The sequence below is a fragment of the Lontra canadensis genome, unplaced genomic scaffold, assembly GCF_010015895.1.
Source record: "Lontra canadensis isolate GAN:19392208 unplaced genomic scaffold, GSC_riverotter_1.0 scaffold1, whole genome shotgun sequence".
Lineage (NCBI taxonomy): Eukaryota > Metazoa > Chordata > Mammalia > Carnivora > Mustelidae > Lontra > Lontra canadensis.
The window spans coordinates 5,975,148-5,990,414 of record NW_022630995.1 but is presented as its reverse complement, the minus strand read 5'-3'; the positions used below and the strand labels follow the sequence as shown (position 1 = coordinate 5,990,414).

Below are 15,267 nucleotides of genomic sequence, written 5' to 3'. Positions count from 1 at the left end.
GCTAACTCGGTACCGGGTTTCTCAATTCCTGGTTTGTTCTCCAAACTCTCGGCACCCCCGCTGTGTAACTAAGGAGTCAACTTCGCGTCCTCTGCGCAGTGACCAGCAGGCTCTAGGTTTCCTGGGCTCGTCCGGGATGGCGCGCTCCCATGAGAAGGGACAATGCCGCGTCCAGGCAACAGTTATGGCAGGAGTTGGGAAGGTTCTGTGACCCTGGGAGGCCGAGACTGCAGTCAGAGATGTGCGCAGCCCCTTGAAAACACCTCCACATTCACGGAGTCACGGCTGCCCCAGGGCCCCTCTGGGAAATAGGGAGTCAGCATCGTTCTTACACTTTTCACAAAAGGAGAAACGCACAGGCAGGCTACAGGACTCACCCAGAGGCATCGGGGAGATCCGCAGGCCTGACTCCCAGTCTCCCCAGTATGGCCTTTGGCGTTTTCCAGTGCACGTCTGCCTGGAATCAAGAGCCCTACGCAGTGTAATCCCTCAGTAAATATTTATTCATCTAATTTCTGGGAAGGGACTGAATAGAATTTTTCCCACATTTCTGGAGGAGCAGCAGGTGGTCAAGCGAAGCTTCTTGAATGTGCTGTGTACTCTTTTGTTCTGACAATGCAGGGGTGAAGACAGGGAAGCGGTAGGCGTGTTGGTCAACTGCCCTGCCTACTACCATGTGTCTGCCCCCAAGGCCGAGCTCCTGAACAAGATCAAGGCCATGCCGGCGGACGTGAGCGAGGAGGAGGAGCAGATGGACGTCAATGAAAAGAAGGTAAAGGACGGGGGCCTGTGTTCTGATCTCCCCCAAAGGTAGCCAAGGTCCTAGGAAGGTTCCTGGCCCCTTAGGGCAGGAGAGGAAGAAGGGCCTATGGCATCAGCAGCCCCGCCCATGCCGTCGCCAGGCTCTCGACTTCATGGCATTTAGTGATTTCTCACAGCTTTCCTGTCATTCGCAGTTTTACACAAGTGAGGGTCCCTTCCTAGAGGTTGCAGAGCTGAGACTGAACCCAGGTGCCCTGAGTCTTAATCCAACACAGAGACCCAGCACTCAGGGCTGCCCAGCGGTGCCCACGGTCAGTGTCATTTTCCTTTCATGTTTCATGGTCAGAAGGACCACAGAACCGGGAAAATGTAGAAACGTTAAGGGAAAAGACCAACCGTCCAAAGACGCTCGTGAGAAAAGGTGGCGTTAATCTCCGGGTCCCCCAGTGCTCTCCGCAGCGCCCGGTGAAGGGCTTGGAAGCACCGCTGGAAGTTAGCTGCGCGCAGGGACAGCCCTGCAGAAGTTTCACATGCAGAGCATTTTAAAAATGACTGATGCCGCCCATCTTCCCGCACCCCGGGCGCTGTAAGCCCGGCCGTGCGTGCAGGAGAACGTTCTCGCCATTCCACTCTCCTCCCTGCAGCCCCAGAGGGGCCGCCTGCCTCTGCGCCTTCAGCCCCTCAGACCCGTCAGGCCTCGATCCCTTCAAAGGGCTCTTTGTTAAAGCGCGTCCCTTGCTGCGCTTGGAATGTGAGTGGCTCTCCGTGGTACCAAGTCCAGGAGCAGCTTTCTTACGTGATTCTGTTTCACTTACGCTCCGGGTCCCTAAGCTCTCCGGCTTCCTTGCGTGCGGATTGAGCCCGCAGGATACAGACCCTGGGAGCCCCGAGTCGTGGGGCAGGAGGGTTTAGGGATCTCAGAGCAGCTCGCACTGCCCTCGCTCCTCCGGCTCCCAAGCGCACGGCCGACACGCTGATGCGGCCACCCTAGTACCACGCTCTCCCAGCCCAAGGTTTTCCTGTGTAAACACCTGCTTCATGGCACACCTTCTGCCATGTCCCTTACTCCAGTCCTGCCAAAGGCCCCCATTTAATGGGCCCTCCAGTCAGGGGAAAAAACCCACCTGCTCTGGGCTGTCTGTATTTATCCCAGAAAGGGTGCTCTATAAACACCATTACAGGTACCCGGGTGTCATGAGCCCTTTCACTGAGTATTTGACAGGTTTGGGGGGTTTTATTTTTTGCAGGTACACATATCCTATTTTACAGTAGTAGTGGGACAAATTACTCATTGCTTTAAAAAACAACACGCATTTCTATCACTTTATTATCAGCCTCTCACTCTGATGATTATGTGGCAAAAGTATTTTTAAACCGAAAATATTAGGGCACAGAAGATTAATACTCACAGGAGATAACAGTAGTTACCGTGTACTAAGCACTTCTTGTTAGGCGTGGGCCCTGTTTTTCATAGGGCCATATTACCTTTATTTCCACAAAACTTCCTCACACCTGTATTGCCACATTTTACACCCAAGTTATCAGAATGGGTCAGAAGGGGTCAGGGCAAGAGGAGAAGTCAAGACAAAGGGCCTGGCCTAGAAAGAGACCTGGAGAAACATAGGGCGTGTGTACCGCAGAAAGCTTTTGCCAGCAGTTTGATATTTTGGGATGTAAAACAAAAAGCCTCCCGCCTCACTTAGAAATTAGCAAAGTTAGAGGATCACATAGGAAGGTGATGGATCCCAGAAGATGAGGGAGGGAGGCTCCACGGGAGCCAGAGGGTCATGGAGGTCACGTGGGGGTCTGTGTGAAAGGCTGAAGAGTTTGGATCTTACTGTTGACAGAAGACCCTGGGAGAGGTTTTGAATGAACTGCACGCTTATTCATGTGTGGCAGAATTTTCACTGGTGTCATTTGCATTTACATATCTGATCTGGAAACAAATTAAGTGTGTTTTAAGTGATGTGGCAGGCATCATCGAGTTGAAAATGCAGTTCCCTTCCTGATGCACATACAACAAACTTTTCTAAGGGTGATTTTAAAAAACGATGCTGGGTCAAGATTGTTCCAAGGTAGAGCACAGCCTTCCCCTAACTTTTGTAAGGTAATAGTTTGTTACCTGATATTTAAAGTTATTAATAATCTAAGTTCTATTTCTAGGCATGAAATTCACTAGGAGTCTGTGGAAACTAGAGTCCCAATTTAAAATTAATATTTTTAAAAATTTAAATTAGCCTTTGACCGCAATTTTATTTTAACGTATTTTTATTTATACATCGTAGATGATGGATTATCATGTTCCGAGTAAATGTAAGCATTAAAGGATGAAACCCTTTCATTGTCTGAATGTAACTGAAGACAGTCTAATAACTAGAAGTTTAAATCATCTGCCTAACCTTGCCGTATCTATTGGGCGAAAATCTGCTTCAACAGATCCCGTGATTCTTTGTTCTCAAGGCCAGAAGCTTTGGCTTAGGGACTTAGTGGAATATTTCAAAAGGCAGAAAGAATCTGTTGTTTCTCAGAATTGGCTTTCCCCAAGAGATCATCGGTGACCCAGATGGCTCTCAGCTGCACATTTCTGCTGCTCTTCTTCATTCCTCAAGTTCCAGATTTCTCTGTGGTCTTTCTTCCCTTCAGCCTGAAAGAATTCCTTCAGCATTTCTTTTAAAATAGGTCTGCTGGTGACAGTTTCTCTTAGCTTTTCTTCGTCTAGGAATGTCTTTATTCTGCTGCTTTTCCTGGACGATATTCTCACTGGATATGGGATTCCAAGTTGACTGTTCTTTTTCTTTTAGCAATTTAGAATTGTTGCTCCACTTTCTTGCTCCCATGGTTTCTGACGAGAAATGCACAGTCATTTAAGTATTGTTTCTCCTATATGCCATGTGTTGTTTTTCTCTGGCTGCTTTAAATTTTTTTTTTCTGTATCTTTGGTTTTCAGGAATTCCATTATGATCTGCATGGGCCTGATTTTCTTTGGTTTCTCCTATTTGGCATTTACTGACTTCTTGATTCTGTAAATTTATGTCTTTCACCAAATTCAGGAACTTTTCAGCCATCATTATGTCTTCAAATATTTTTCATGCACTAATCTTTCTTCTCCTTTGGGAACTCGAGTACCACAAATATTAGACCTTTTGATATTGCCCCACGAGTCCCTGAAGCTCTGTTCAGATTGGATAATTTCTATAGGTCTGTCTTTATTCTGCCAGTGATTTTCTTAATTTCAAATTAGGTTTTAGATCCCAAATTTCCAGTTAGTTTTTTGTTTTTAGATTTTATTTATTTGAGAAGGAGAGCAAGAATAAGTTGGTAGAGGGTCAGAGGGGGAATGGAGAGAGAGAATCAAAGCAGATTCTGTGCTGAGCAGAGCCTGACATGGGGCTCGATCTCAACAACCCTGAGATCATGTCCTAAGCTGAAATCAAGAGTCGGATGCTTAACCGACTGAGCCACCCAAGCATCCTCCATTCAGTTAGGTTTTTTGTAGTGTCTATTTCTTTGCCAACAACTTCTGTCCTCATTTCAAGGGTGTTTACTTTTACTTTGGAGGAAGGTTATAAAAGCTATTTTAAGGACTTTGGTAATCCCAACACTGGGGTTAGCACCTGTTAATGGTCTTCCCCTGGGAACTGCTCACAGTTTTACTGTTTGTGTGTTGTTGTTGTTGTTGTTTTTTTAATTGGGCAATTTTGTATTCAGAACATTTGGGGTATTATGTTGTGAGATCTTGAGTTCTGTTAAAATCCTCTAAATGGATTTTTTGTTTTTATTTTAGCAGGCAGACTATCCAGCTTCAGACTATAAGTTCTGCCCCAACTTTGGGTGCAGGCTCCAATATCACTTTCATTTGCAGAGCCTTTGCTGTGTTGTAAAGGTCTGTCCCAAACATGAGCCATTCAGAGGTTAGCCTGGGACTTGGGTGGTTGCTTCTAGCATATAGTTCAGTTCTCACGGCCTTTTCTGTGCCAGTTTGGGTCTGTCCTACACACATACACCTTGAATCTGAGCGTAGGCAATGTCAGTTCGTACACAGAATTTGGGGATCTTCTTTCCAGCTGTCTATTGTCTGGTATTTTCCCCCACATTCCCTGGCTCCCAGCAGCCCCTTTGCCTGGGCCTCTGGCTGGAAAGATAAGTTCTCCTGATTATAGCCGCCTGTGCTGCTCTGCTGTTCTGCGTGACTGGGACCACCCTCCGTAAAAGAAAGAAGAAACGGGGGATTCCCCTCACACTGTTCAGGCCAGTGCCTCGGAACAGAAAGAAGGTTTTCTTAGGGTTTTCAGTGCCTCTGCCATCACTGCAGCGTGCAGCTCAGGGAGTCTACTCTTGGGAACCAGGGCTAGGAGGAGAGAAAAAGGACGGTCCAAACAGGATTTTCCCCACATTCTTGAGCTCACAGAGGCCCCTTTTCTGGTCTTCTTGTTTGAAAGGCAGGGCTTTTCTCAGAGTTCTGCTGCCGCACCCTGTGTGCAAGTCGGCCCTGGTCAGAGCGAGAGCTCAACGGGGGAGGCAGGAAACGAGCCCTGGCTCTGGGTTGTTACTTCACCTTTGGCTCCTGCCCCGGTACTGCCGCACTTAGCTTGACAGAGCCCCCTTCAGAGTCCAGGGACTTAGTTGTGCCATGCGGGGAGGGAGGCTGTGGTGGGCGTACCTTGACCTTGGCCAAGGTCAGGCGTTTCTCGCTCTTCCCCCTCCCCAGGATGTACCAGGAGGGAGACAGCTGGGGCAGACTAGCCGTTTCGAACCGTGCCTGGCAGCTGTGGAGGAAGACCGGAGGAAGAGGAGGCGGTTGGGAGGCCATTTCGGGACTGTGATGCTACCTGTGAAACTGGGACCCGTGAGAAACAGATGGAGGCGCGGGGAGCAAAGTGGACAGAACTGGGGACAGATTAGACATGGCGCGTGGTGGAGAGAAGAGGGTCAGGGCTGCCTCTTGAGTTCCGGGCCTGGAACTGACCTTACTGAAACAGGGAAAACTGGGAGGTCCTTTAGGGAGGGAGGATGATGGGCTTAGTTGAATTTAAAGAAGTTCAATATTGTTTCTTCTGTGTCAGAGATGCCTGACACCCAGAACCAAGGGACCGCGCTAGGTGAGCAGGACAGCGTTCGGCTGACAGGCCCTGCTGAGAGGGAAGGAACGAGGAGGAGCCGCTCTTGGCCGAGACCGCGCCAGAGAACATTTGAAAGGGCAGTCGAGTCCCCAGGATCCTTCTGTTTCGCTCGGGTCCCCCAGCAGGGAGTGGAGGTTTGATCCCAATTCTGTCACTGGGACAAAAATCACCCCTGACTTTTCTCTCTGGGATGAAATTCCGCTGAGAAAACAACCGTGTGCTACTGCCCGGATCCTCCCATTTAAAACCAACCACACAAAGAAACAACAGCAAAGCCGACGGTGGAATATCTTGGTCTTTCTCATTTTTACTAGCAGGAGCCTCAACTCCTCTCTGCCCCCAACTCTGGCCACGCGGCTGGGAGTCTGGAGTTACTCTTACTTTTCATGAAGATGGTCCATGGGCAGGGCCCAGCCGCGTTAGTAGTGACCTGACCGGCCACACTGTCAGCACAAATCCCTGCGCAGGAGGCAAAAGGGGTTGCCGCGTAGGGGAGAAGTTGACCCCCGCAGGCGTCACGCTGCTGTCACACTGTTCCCGAATCAATGACAGCACAAAAAGGAATAACGTGAAAGTGTGTAACACTTTTATACATCCCAGAATGCTTGCGCAAGCTTTATTGTGTTCGAGCTTCCTAGCTTTTCTAGAAACTATTTTGAGGCCGTGACGAAAAGCCTGACCCCTGGAGCCAGACGACCTGACTCTGGCAAGTTCAATAACCTCTGTCCTCCCGACTTTCCTCATTAGTAGAACCAGGGTGAGGAGGGTCCCTCTCCCATCGGGTCGCCGCGAATTCTCAAATAGTGGGACACTTAAATGGTGCCTGACTCCGAGAAGAAGCTTAACTTTCCAACATTATTAGCTCTGGGCAGGTGTTGTTATCCCCAGAAAGCAGAGGCGTGAAGGCTCCGGCGGCTTACCCGCTGGTGAGTTTTCCATCAGAGCCTCGGCTCCTGACGCCTGCAGCAGGGAAGGGGCGGGGGAAGGGGCCCAGCAGGGTTGCTGCAGGCAGATGGTGGGGTGGGAGAGGAGGCTCTGTTAGCGCCGGAGCCTTTATCAATAGCATCTCACCCAGGGGGACCTACCGGTTTACACCTGTTGAGGAGGTAAGGGAATAAATGTCAGTGATTTTGCAAATTAAGTAGCTCCTGGGAGACGAGTATGTTGCTAAAACAAAGCCCTCCAGAAAGACCTCTATTGTCTCTCCCACAGTGAATTCTGCAGGTAGAAGTTGCTAGAGGTTTTTTGTTTGCTTTTTTTTTTTTTTGAAGAGGGCTGCCTGGCAGAGAAACGGTGGCTGAGTACAGCCAAACTTTCCCTTGTTGCCTTCAGTTACTCACATCCCTTTTAACTGCATTTTTTAAAGCCAAATTTCCAAAATGTAAAGGCTAATTAGAAAGATAAATAAAATGCCATCCAAATATGCACCGTTTGGGCCCGGGCCAGGCGTGACTGATGTGACTGCTCAGTAATTGTACACCCCAGCCTGGCCGTATGTGCTAACACGTCGCATTACAGCCCAGCAGAGAGCCTTCGGAAATCAGAATGCCACGAAGGGGGAACTGGTTCGTCCCGCAGGATCCTCCCTGCATCATTCCCAGACACTCGCATCACGTTCCATTCCTCCTTACACCACCAAGCCCCCGTGTACACGTCAGTTCCCATAGGGGGGCTTGCGGCTCTGCCCAGCGTTGGTGTCTTTGAGAACCAAAACAGGGTGTAGCGCAGAGGACAGATAGAGGATTAGATGGCTGAGCCTGACCCCTGCCTGCTGTTAGCTGTGTCGCATTCTTGGGGGGCGAGCCCCAGGCCACACTTGCTTGATAAGCCCTTTCGGCGATGCGTGGGAGCCCGAGAGCACTGGCAAGCCGAGTCCAGCAGAAACCCAGCCCAATGCGCGAGGGCAGACTTCTCCTAAGTGGTCTCTGTTCCTTCAAAAATTTGAAATCAGCATGCCTGTCCCTAAAATACCAGCTTCTGAGGCTGCCATGAGGATTTTTAACGATACCCATTACAATTATTAACTGAAGTGCTTTGAGTTCCAGAATCAATGACAAAATGTTGGTTTCCAAAGATGTCCTAGTTCTAGAAAAAAAACACAAGGCCGTTATCCACTTTCCTTTCTACTAGTTTTTTAAAAGACTTTTCTAGAAACTGCTCCAGACATGAGGTTGACATGGATCTCACAACATGTAAATAATCAGAGACCTTTTCGTGACGCTGGAGTACAGCAGTTTTGCTGCGCAGTCACCTGCCTCCTTGGGTTTGGGGTAACTGGTTTTCTGTGAGCAGGTGCCATCCCGTGACACCGAGGGGTGAACTGGGAAATGCAGCCTGTAAGTCGGGCCTGACTTCATGCACGGGTCAGCCTCTCTCGCTGTCTATCCGAAAGGCACAGTAATGACATTTGACTTCTCTTAACTGTGTCCAGCAGGAATATGAAAGAGGTAACCACAGGCAGTGTTTATTTTCCCTCCTGCTTTCCATCCTTGCTCTTCTCCTGCCAGGAACGGCCTCACTGTGCGGGATCAGCACACTCTGCTGGGTGTTCTGCCCAAGCTCCTTAGCTGGCTGTGCAGCAGGCAAATACCAGAGTTACCAGTCAGCATTGGTAGGGGTTTTTTTTTGGAAAGTAAGTTTTTCCAGGAGAACATAAGGAAAATGAAACAATATTCTCTCCCACCTGCACTTTTCTGGGTTCAGACTCCTCCACTGGGGAGTAATATAGACTGCACGGCTTTTTCCATGACTAAAATTATCCTTGACTGACTTTGTTTTAACCAAACAGGAAAGCTGGAGATAATAAGCTATGAGGAGTTAGTGCAGCAGATGGGGATATTTTAGTCACCCTTTAGCCTTTGGGATTAGGCAAGTCGAGAGACAAGTTGTCACCATGCAAGCCAGAATTTGGACATTTCAAGGACATTATGAACTTTACTCAGACCGGAAGATTGGAGTGTCCCAATGGCCCAGCTTCAAGATGGGTGCATCATGGAGAAATAAATATTTCGCCCTTATCATTGTGATTATTGTATTTTCGGGTGATGTTATAGAAATAGTACAGAAAGTCCTCAGAACCCTTCAATTCTATTAGTCCAAATGTTTTCTCTTTTACTACTTCTTTTTCTTCCTCTAAAAATGAAGACTTACTCTAACATCAAAAACCTGTGATTATTTTTTACCAAGTTTCCAACTGATGCCACATGGCTTGGTTTTATATAAATGCATAAAAAATTATTTTGGGGCTAGAACCATTTTAGTGGTTAAAGAAATAGGGTTTGGTTTTTTTTTAAGATTTTATTTATTTATTTGTCAGAGAGAGAGCACAAGTAGGGGCAACAGCAGGCAGAGGGAGAAGCAGGCTCCCTGCTGAGCAAGGAGCCCGATGCATGACTCAATCTCAGGACCTGGGATCATGACCTGAGCCGAAGGCAGATGCTTAACCAACTGAGCCACCCAGGCGTCACTAAAGAAATAGGTTTTAACCAAAAAAAGATTATGTTCTTTCTCCATCTGGCTACCTTAGGCTAAGAGAAAAACAAAAGCCTAATTTAAAAAATCACAAAGTTTAATTTTTCTTGTAGCAAAGTAATAGACATTTAATAGAAATGTCGTCAAACATGGGGCGCCTGGGTGGCTCAATGGGGTAAGCCTCTGCCTTCAGCTCAGGTCAGGATCTCAGGGTCCTGGGATCGAGCCCCGCATCTGGCTCTCTGCTCAGCGTGGAGCCTGCTTCCCCGTCTCTCTGCCTGCCTCTCTGCCTACTTGTGAGTTTTCTCTCTATCAAATAAATAAAATCTTAAAAAAAAAAAAGAAATGTCGTCAAACTTGAAACCACTAAGACTGTACTTCATTCCTTCAATTAAATATATCGGATATTTGATGAATTGTTCTGCACGGATAGAAATTTGCGATAAAGATGGCAAATTATACAGCTCAGGCAACTGAAGACAGTGCAGTGGAAAGATCATGGGGCTGACTTCTGATAAAGGTCCCAGTGAATATTTACAAGGGCAGACGTACAAGGTCGCTGTTAAAGCAGGCTGGCTTGAGTTCAGGGAAGCCCCTTGATGGTACGTGCATCTGGCCCATCCCCTCACCTAAGTGTGTTTCTTTTGCTTGCACTTGTGGATAAAATAGTACCTCCAGCACCACTGTTGGGGCGACTGTGGGAGATGATCCGCATGTGGTTCCTGGCACACAGTAACTGCTCTCGTCAATGGTAACTAACGTTCGTAGTCCGCTCAGCTCTCTAACCTGGGGCAAGTCCCTTAATTCCTTCAACTCTTGGCTTCTCTACCTGGAAAACAAGAAATATTTACCCTATTTGCCTATTTGTCAGGATCAAAAGAGAGCATGTCTTGAAAAGCCTTTCAAAACCGAGTTACAAGCCCATTGGGAAGGCAGCGGCGTATGTGGCATGACGACTGGTACACGTTACAAGGTGACCGTAGTCAAGGGAAAGATTCAGAGAAAGGCAGACATTCAGGGAAAGGAAAAAATATTGTGGCCTAACGTTGGGGGCGGTCCCTACAGATTAGGGGACCTTCAGCGGAGCCCTGAAGATAAGAGGTGGCGGGGAGAGGTCAGTCCTCCCTCCACTGGCAACGCCACTGACCAAGCTTTGCTGTTGTCCCCTCTGTCATCACAGGCCGAGCTCATTGGGAGCCTCACCCACAAGCTTGAGACCCTCCGGGAAGCGAAAGGGAGTCTGCTGATGGACATCAAGCTCAATAATGCCTTGGGGGAAGAGGTGGAGGCTTTGATCCGGGAGCTCTGCAAGCCCAACGAGTTTGACAAGTACAAGATGTTCATCGGGGACTTGGACAAGGTGGTCAACCTGCTGCTGTCCCTCTCGGGGCGCCTGGCCCGCGTGGAGAATGTCCTCAGCGGCCTCGGGGAGGATGCCAGCCTCGAGGAAAGGGTAGGTGGCGCGGGGCTTCCCGGCCCCCCGTTTTTCCCCGGGAAGCCGTACACACAGACGGTGCCATTAAACAGGCCCCTTCCCTGGAGAAGATTACAGTCTCGGGGGCGGAGAGAGCGCCCGAGTACAGGTTGCCAGGAAACACAGAAGGGGGTGTCTTGCACACCGAAAGGGAAGGCTGACACTTGGGGCTCAGGGAATGCTTAGGAAAGTAAAAGCACAGGGGCCAGGGTTTCTCTCCTCCTTTCTGTCCCAGGAAAAAGAAGAGACAACAGCATGGTGGGGGCTGATATTAGAGAAAGAGGGGGGGACAGAGAACCACTGGGACACAGGAGAGGGCGCGGGAAGGAGGGCTCCAGGTCCGGGGAACCTGCCAGTGTTTTGCGGGGCTACAGGCCCTCGGTGAAGGTGCACCCAGGTGTCCCCACTGCGCCCCCTGCTGGAGGGAGCGGGCAGGTGTAAGAGTGGCGGCGACACCGGGTGATGTCCAGGGCCTGTGTCTTTGCCCAGCACGGCGGGCTTACACGCTTCATCTCCGGGCTCCTGAGTCCTCGCAACAGGCCAGCAAGTGACAGAGCCCAGATGTGAGGGGTCCTGCGACAGACCCACGTTTTATTCACTAGGTTGAAGTTAATTCCTTAGCTACAGAGCATTCCTCACCTACTCATCTTTTTTAAAGATCTTACGTATTTATTTGAGGGAGAGAGAGCACAAGCAAGGAGAGGGGCAGAGGCAGAGGAGAAGCAGGCTCCCCGCTGAGCTGGGATCTTGACACAGGACTCGATCCCAGGACCCTGAGATCATGACCTGAGCTGAAGGCAGAGGCTTCACCGACTGAGCCACCCAGGCGCCCCCACCCGCTCACCCCATTGCTTTACGGCAAATGCTGGGTGTCTAATGTACGCCACTGGGCTCATGGGATGCGACTGGGAGCAAAGCAGACAGATCCCTGCCCCCAGGGAACACACCAAGAGAAGTGAGACCATCAACAGGGCTGTGACTACTGTACCTGAATATTTACACCAGAAGTTGACAAGCACCCCAGCCATCAGGACGCTTCTTTGCTGTCTTGCTCCGTCTCCTATCTACAGCTCTCTCGTTCAGAGCCACCAGGGACTTCCCATTAATTTCTCCTACACATTACATGAAAAAGAAGAGGTCTTTTTTCCAAACAGAAAAAGTCTAGGGCGCCTGGGTGGCTCAGTGAGTTAAAGCCTCTGCCTTCAGCTCAGGTCATGATCCCAGAGTCCTGGGATCGACCCCCGCATCGGGCTCTCTGCTCAGCGGGGAGCCTGCTTCCTCCTCTCTCTCTCTCTCTGCCTACTTGTGATCTCTGTCTGTCAGATAAATAAATAAAATCTTTAAAAAAAATCCACGTTAAAGATTATTATAAAGTAAATGAGCCCTAAAGATAACATGCTACCTTCCCCCTGGGTTTATATAAGAAATGCTCAGAATATGAAATCATTGTTAAATAGAACTCCTCTCATGTTTGACTCAGAGGCCTGAAAACTAGAAACAGATTTCTTTAGATATGGGAAATAGGACATTCCCAGTGTTATTTGTGGCTCAGGGCAGAGGTTCTCAGTCTCCAGCTGCAGAAGAATCCATCACCCGGGAGGCTGAAACAGCTTTCTGGGTCCCAACCTTTAGATGTAGTAGGTGGATCAGGGCCTGAAAATGTGCATGTGTAACAAATTCTCCAGATATGCTGCTGCCGGTGTCTACACTTTGCGAACCGCTAAAAATGCAAATACTTGTAAATACTCAAGGTAGCTTGAAGATTGGTCCTTTTTTAACCCCCTTCAGTTTTTTATTATGGTAAACTACACATAACCTAAAACGTGCCTTTTTAGCCACTTTGAAGTGTTAGTTCAGCAGTGTTAGGTACATTCACCTTGCTGTGCAACTGAGCTCTAGAATTGTTCTTGCAAAACTGAAACTTTGTGTCCATGAAACAGCTCCATTCACCCCTGCCCCCCAGCGGTCAACCACCATCCTGCTTTGTATCTCTGTGCTTGTGACCCCTCATCCAGGTATCTGTAACCCTTAAGTATTCATGTCAGTGGAATCACTGATTGTCCTTTTAAATCTAGAAGCCCCAAGTCAAGCTTTTCCCCCAGCCAGTTTATTGTCCTGTCTCAACTGGACAAGTTGAGATCGGTATGCATGCAACAGAAGGTATTAAACTGATTTTCAAAGTCTCCTGACTCTAGAGCAGCAGCTGACATGGAAACCCGGATGTTTCCCAGCCCCGGGAAAGGTGTCTGCAGACAGCTTCCCTCCCCCACCCCGCCCTCTGCTGACCCGTTTGCTTCGCCCTGGCAGAGCTCTCTGAGTGAGAAGAGGAAGGTCCTGGCCGGACAGCACGAGGATGCCCGGGAGCTCAAGGAGAACCTGGACCGAAGGGAACGTGTGGTGTTGGACATCCTGGCCAACTACCTCTCCGAGGAGCAACTCCAGGACTACCAGCATTTCGTGAAAATGAAGTCGACTCTCCTCATCGAGCAGCGCAAGCTGGACGACAAGATCAAGCTGGGCCAGGAGCAAGTCAAGTGTCTGCTGGAGAGCCTCCCCTCGGATTTCATCCCCAAGGCGGGGGCCTTGGCTCTGCCCCCAGACCTCGAGAGCGAGACGGCTCCTGCTGCGGGCTGTGCTGTGAGTGGGGTTTTCCCGGCGTTAACCTCTCCACTTTAACCTCGTCGAAAAGGCCCAACCAAAAGATCACCCTTTCTCTCAACACTATTTAATCTGAAAACTGTCTTAGTACAAACCACTGTTTAAATTGTATGGGTCATTGGGGGTTTTCTGGATAAAAGGAAAAATTTCTGTCCAGGAAAAAGCCTGTCTTTCCTTCTCGCCTTCCATGACTGATCTGAGAGCTCGAATGCTGCTGGGAACTTAACCCCTTTCTAGTCTCACTTTCTAGTAGAAGGAAAATCAGTGAAACTGTGAGCACTGATTGGAGGGCGTCTGATTGCTTAGTTCTTAACAGGCGGAGGCAACGCAGATGAGTGTGTGTAACGCTCAGGAATGTATCCACAGTGGCCTTCCTTGCTTGTGGGCGGTGTGTCCTGACGACAGCTACAAGTACTCACTTGTATCATGAAGGGTCTGCAACATAACGCCTTAAACACACACACACACACAGGAGAAAACTGTAAAACCTTGAACATTGTTATTTATATTTTTTAAAATGAAAAAGATCATTGTTTGTGTGCTAACCACTTATCTGATTCTGTTTTGTGGTGGACGTAGACAATTGTGTTTGAGCTTTGTATTTCGTGAAAACCTTAATGAAATGAATTCCAAAGATAGTCACATTGAGCGTGGAGACTTCTGGTTTTTCCTTCAACCCTTGGCTTGTCGGTCTTATGTATACACATATGAGCAGAGCTTCTGCGCTCGTGTTAAAATTTGTAATGGGGAATCCCTGTTTCCACTGCTGTCAGTCATCACCACTTTCCTCTACAACCAACTGGAACACTACACCTTGCTCAGGAAGAAGGTTTTGTGAAATACGGCTATCACATCATTTCCTAGCGTTTCATGGCATTATCACCGTGCTGGGGAGATAAAGCTCCATGTTACTAACAAGGACAACAGCTCTCCAACCTGTATACGAGGAAAGTCAGAAATCAAACCAATTCAGAAGTAAACTCATGCTGTCCTTCTGCATGGGATTTGGGCTAAATGTAACCTATTTTAAGAGCTAAACTATGAGGCTGTTTTAATGATGCTCTTTTTTTAAAATATTTTATTCATTTATTTGAGAGAGAGAGAGAGAGAGGACACAAGAGGGGGTAGGGTCAGAGCGAGAAGCAGCCTCCCTGCTGAGCAGGGAGCCAGATGCGGAACTGGATTCTGGGACTCCAGGATCATGACCTGAGCCAAAGGCAGACACTTAACTAACTGAGCCACCCAAGTGCTCCCCCCACCACCCCCCTGTTTTTTCTTAAGACTTTATGTTTTAATGATGCTTTTTAAAAAGTTTTTCTGGGCACCTGGGGGGCTCAGTGGGTTAAGCCTCTGACTTTCACTCAGGTCATGATCTCAGGGTCCTGGGATTGAGCCCCGCATCAGGCTCTCTGCTCAGCGGAGAGCCTGCTTCCCCCTCTCTCTGTCTGCTTGTGCTTTCTCTCTCTGTGTGTCAAATAAATAAATAAAATCTTAAAAAAAAAAAAGTTTTCCTAAATTGTCAAGCCTATCAACCACCGTTAAAAACAGCCTTCTTAATATCTGAAGACTGATTGTGCACTATCGACCTGACATTTGCACAGTGCATCTAAGACTATGATTTTCCTTCCCAATAATGACTTTTTGGAGGGTACTCTAGAGCCCAAGTTGTAAGTCTATTCAAACAGACTAGGAGGTGGAGGAAGGCTGGGGCCAATGGCCAGCCTATGCTGACGGCCACCAGAAAGGACAGCAGCCTCACCCTTACAGCAGGTGGTGGCGCAT

The 15,267-nt window shown here is 48.6% G+C and overlaps 1 protein-coding gene across 1 annotated transcript in view; it reads left to right on the top strand.

The window, feature by feature from the left end:
• Positions 1-14,123, top strand: part of SHROOM3 (shroom family member 3) — a 183,867-nt gene extending 169,744 nt beyond the window's left edge. Inside the window, exons 8-10 of the mRNA XM_032836578.1 lie at positions 622-772; positions 10,534-10,806; positions 13,135-14,123. Of these exons, the coding sequence (XP_032692469.1) occupies positions 622-772; positions 10,534-10,806; positions 13,135-13,503 (793 nt within the window). The 3' untranslated portion in view covers positions 13,504-14,123. The remainder of the gene's footprint in view (positions 1-621; positions 773-10,533; positions 10,807-13,134) is intronic.
• The last annotated feature ends 1,144 nt before the right edge of the window (positions 14,124-15,267 follow it).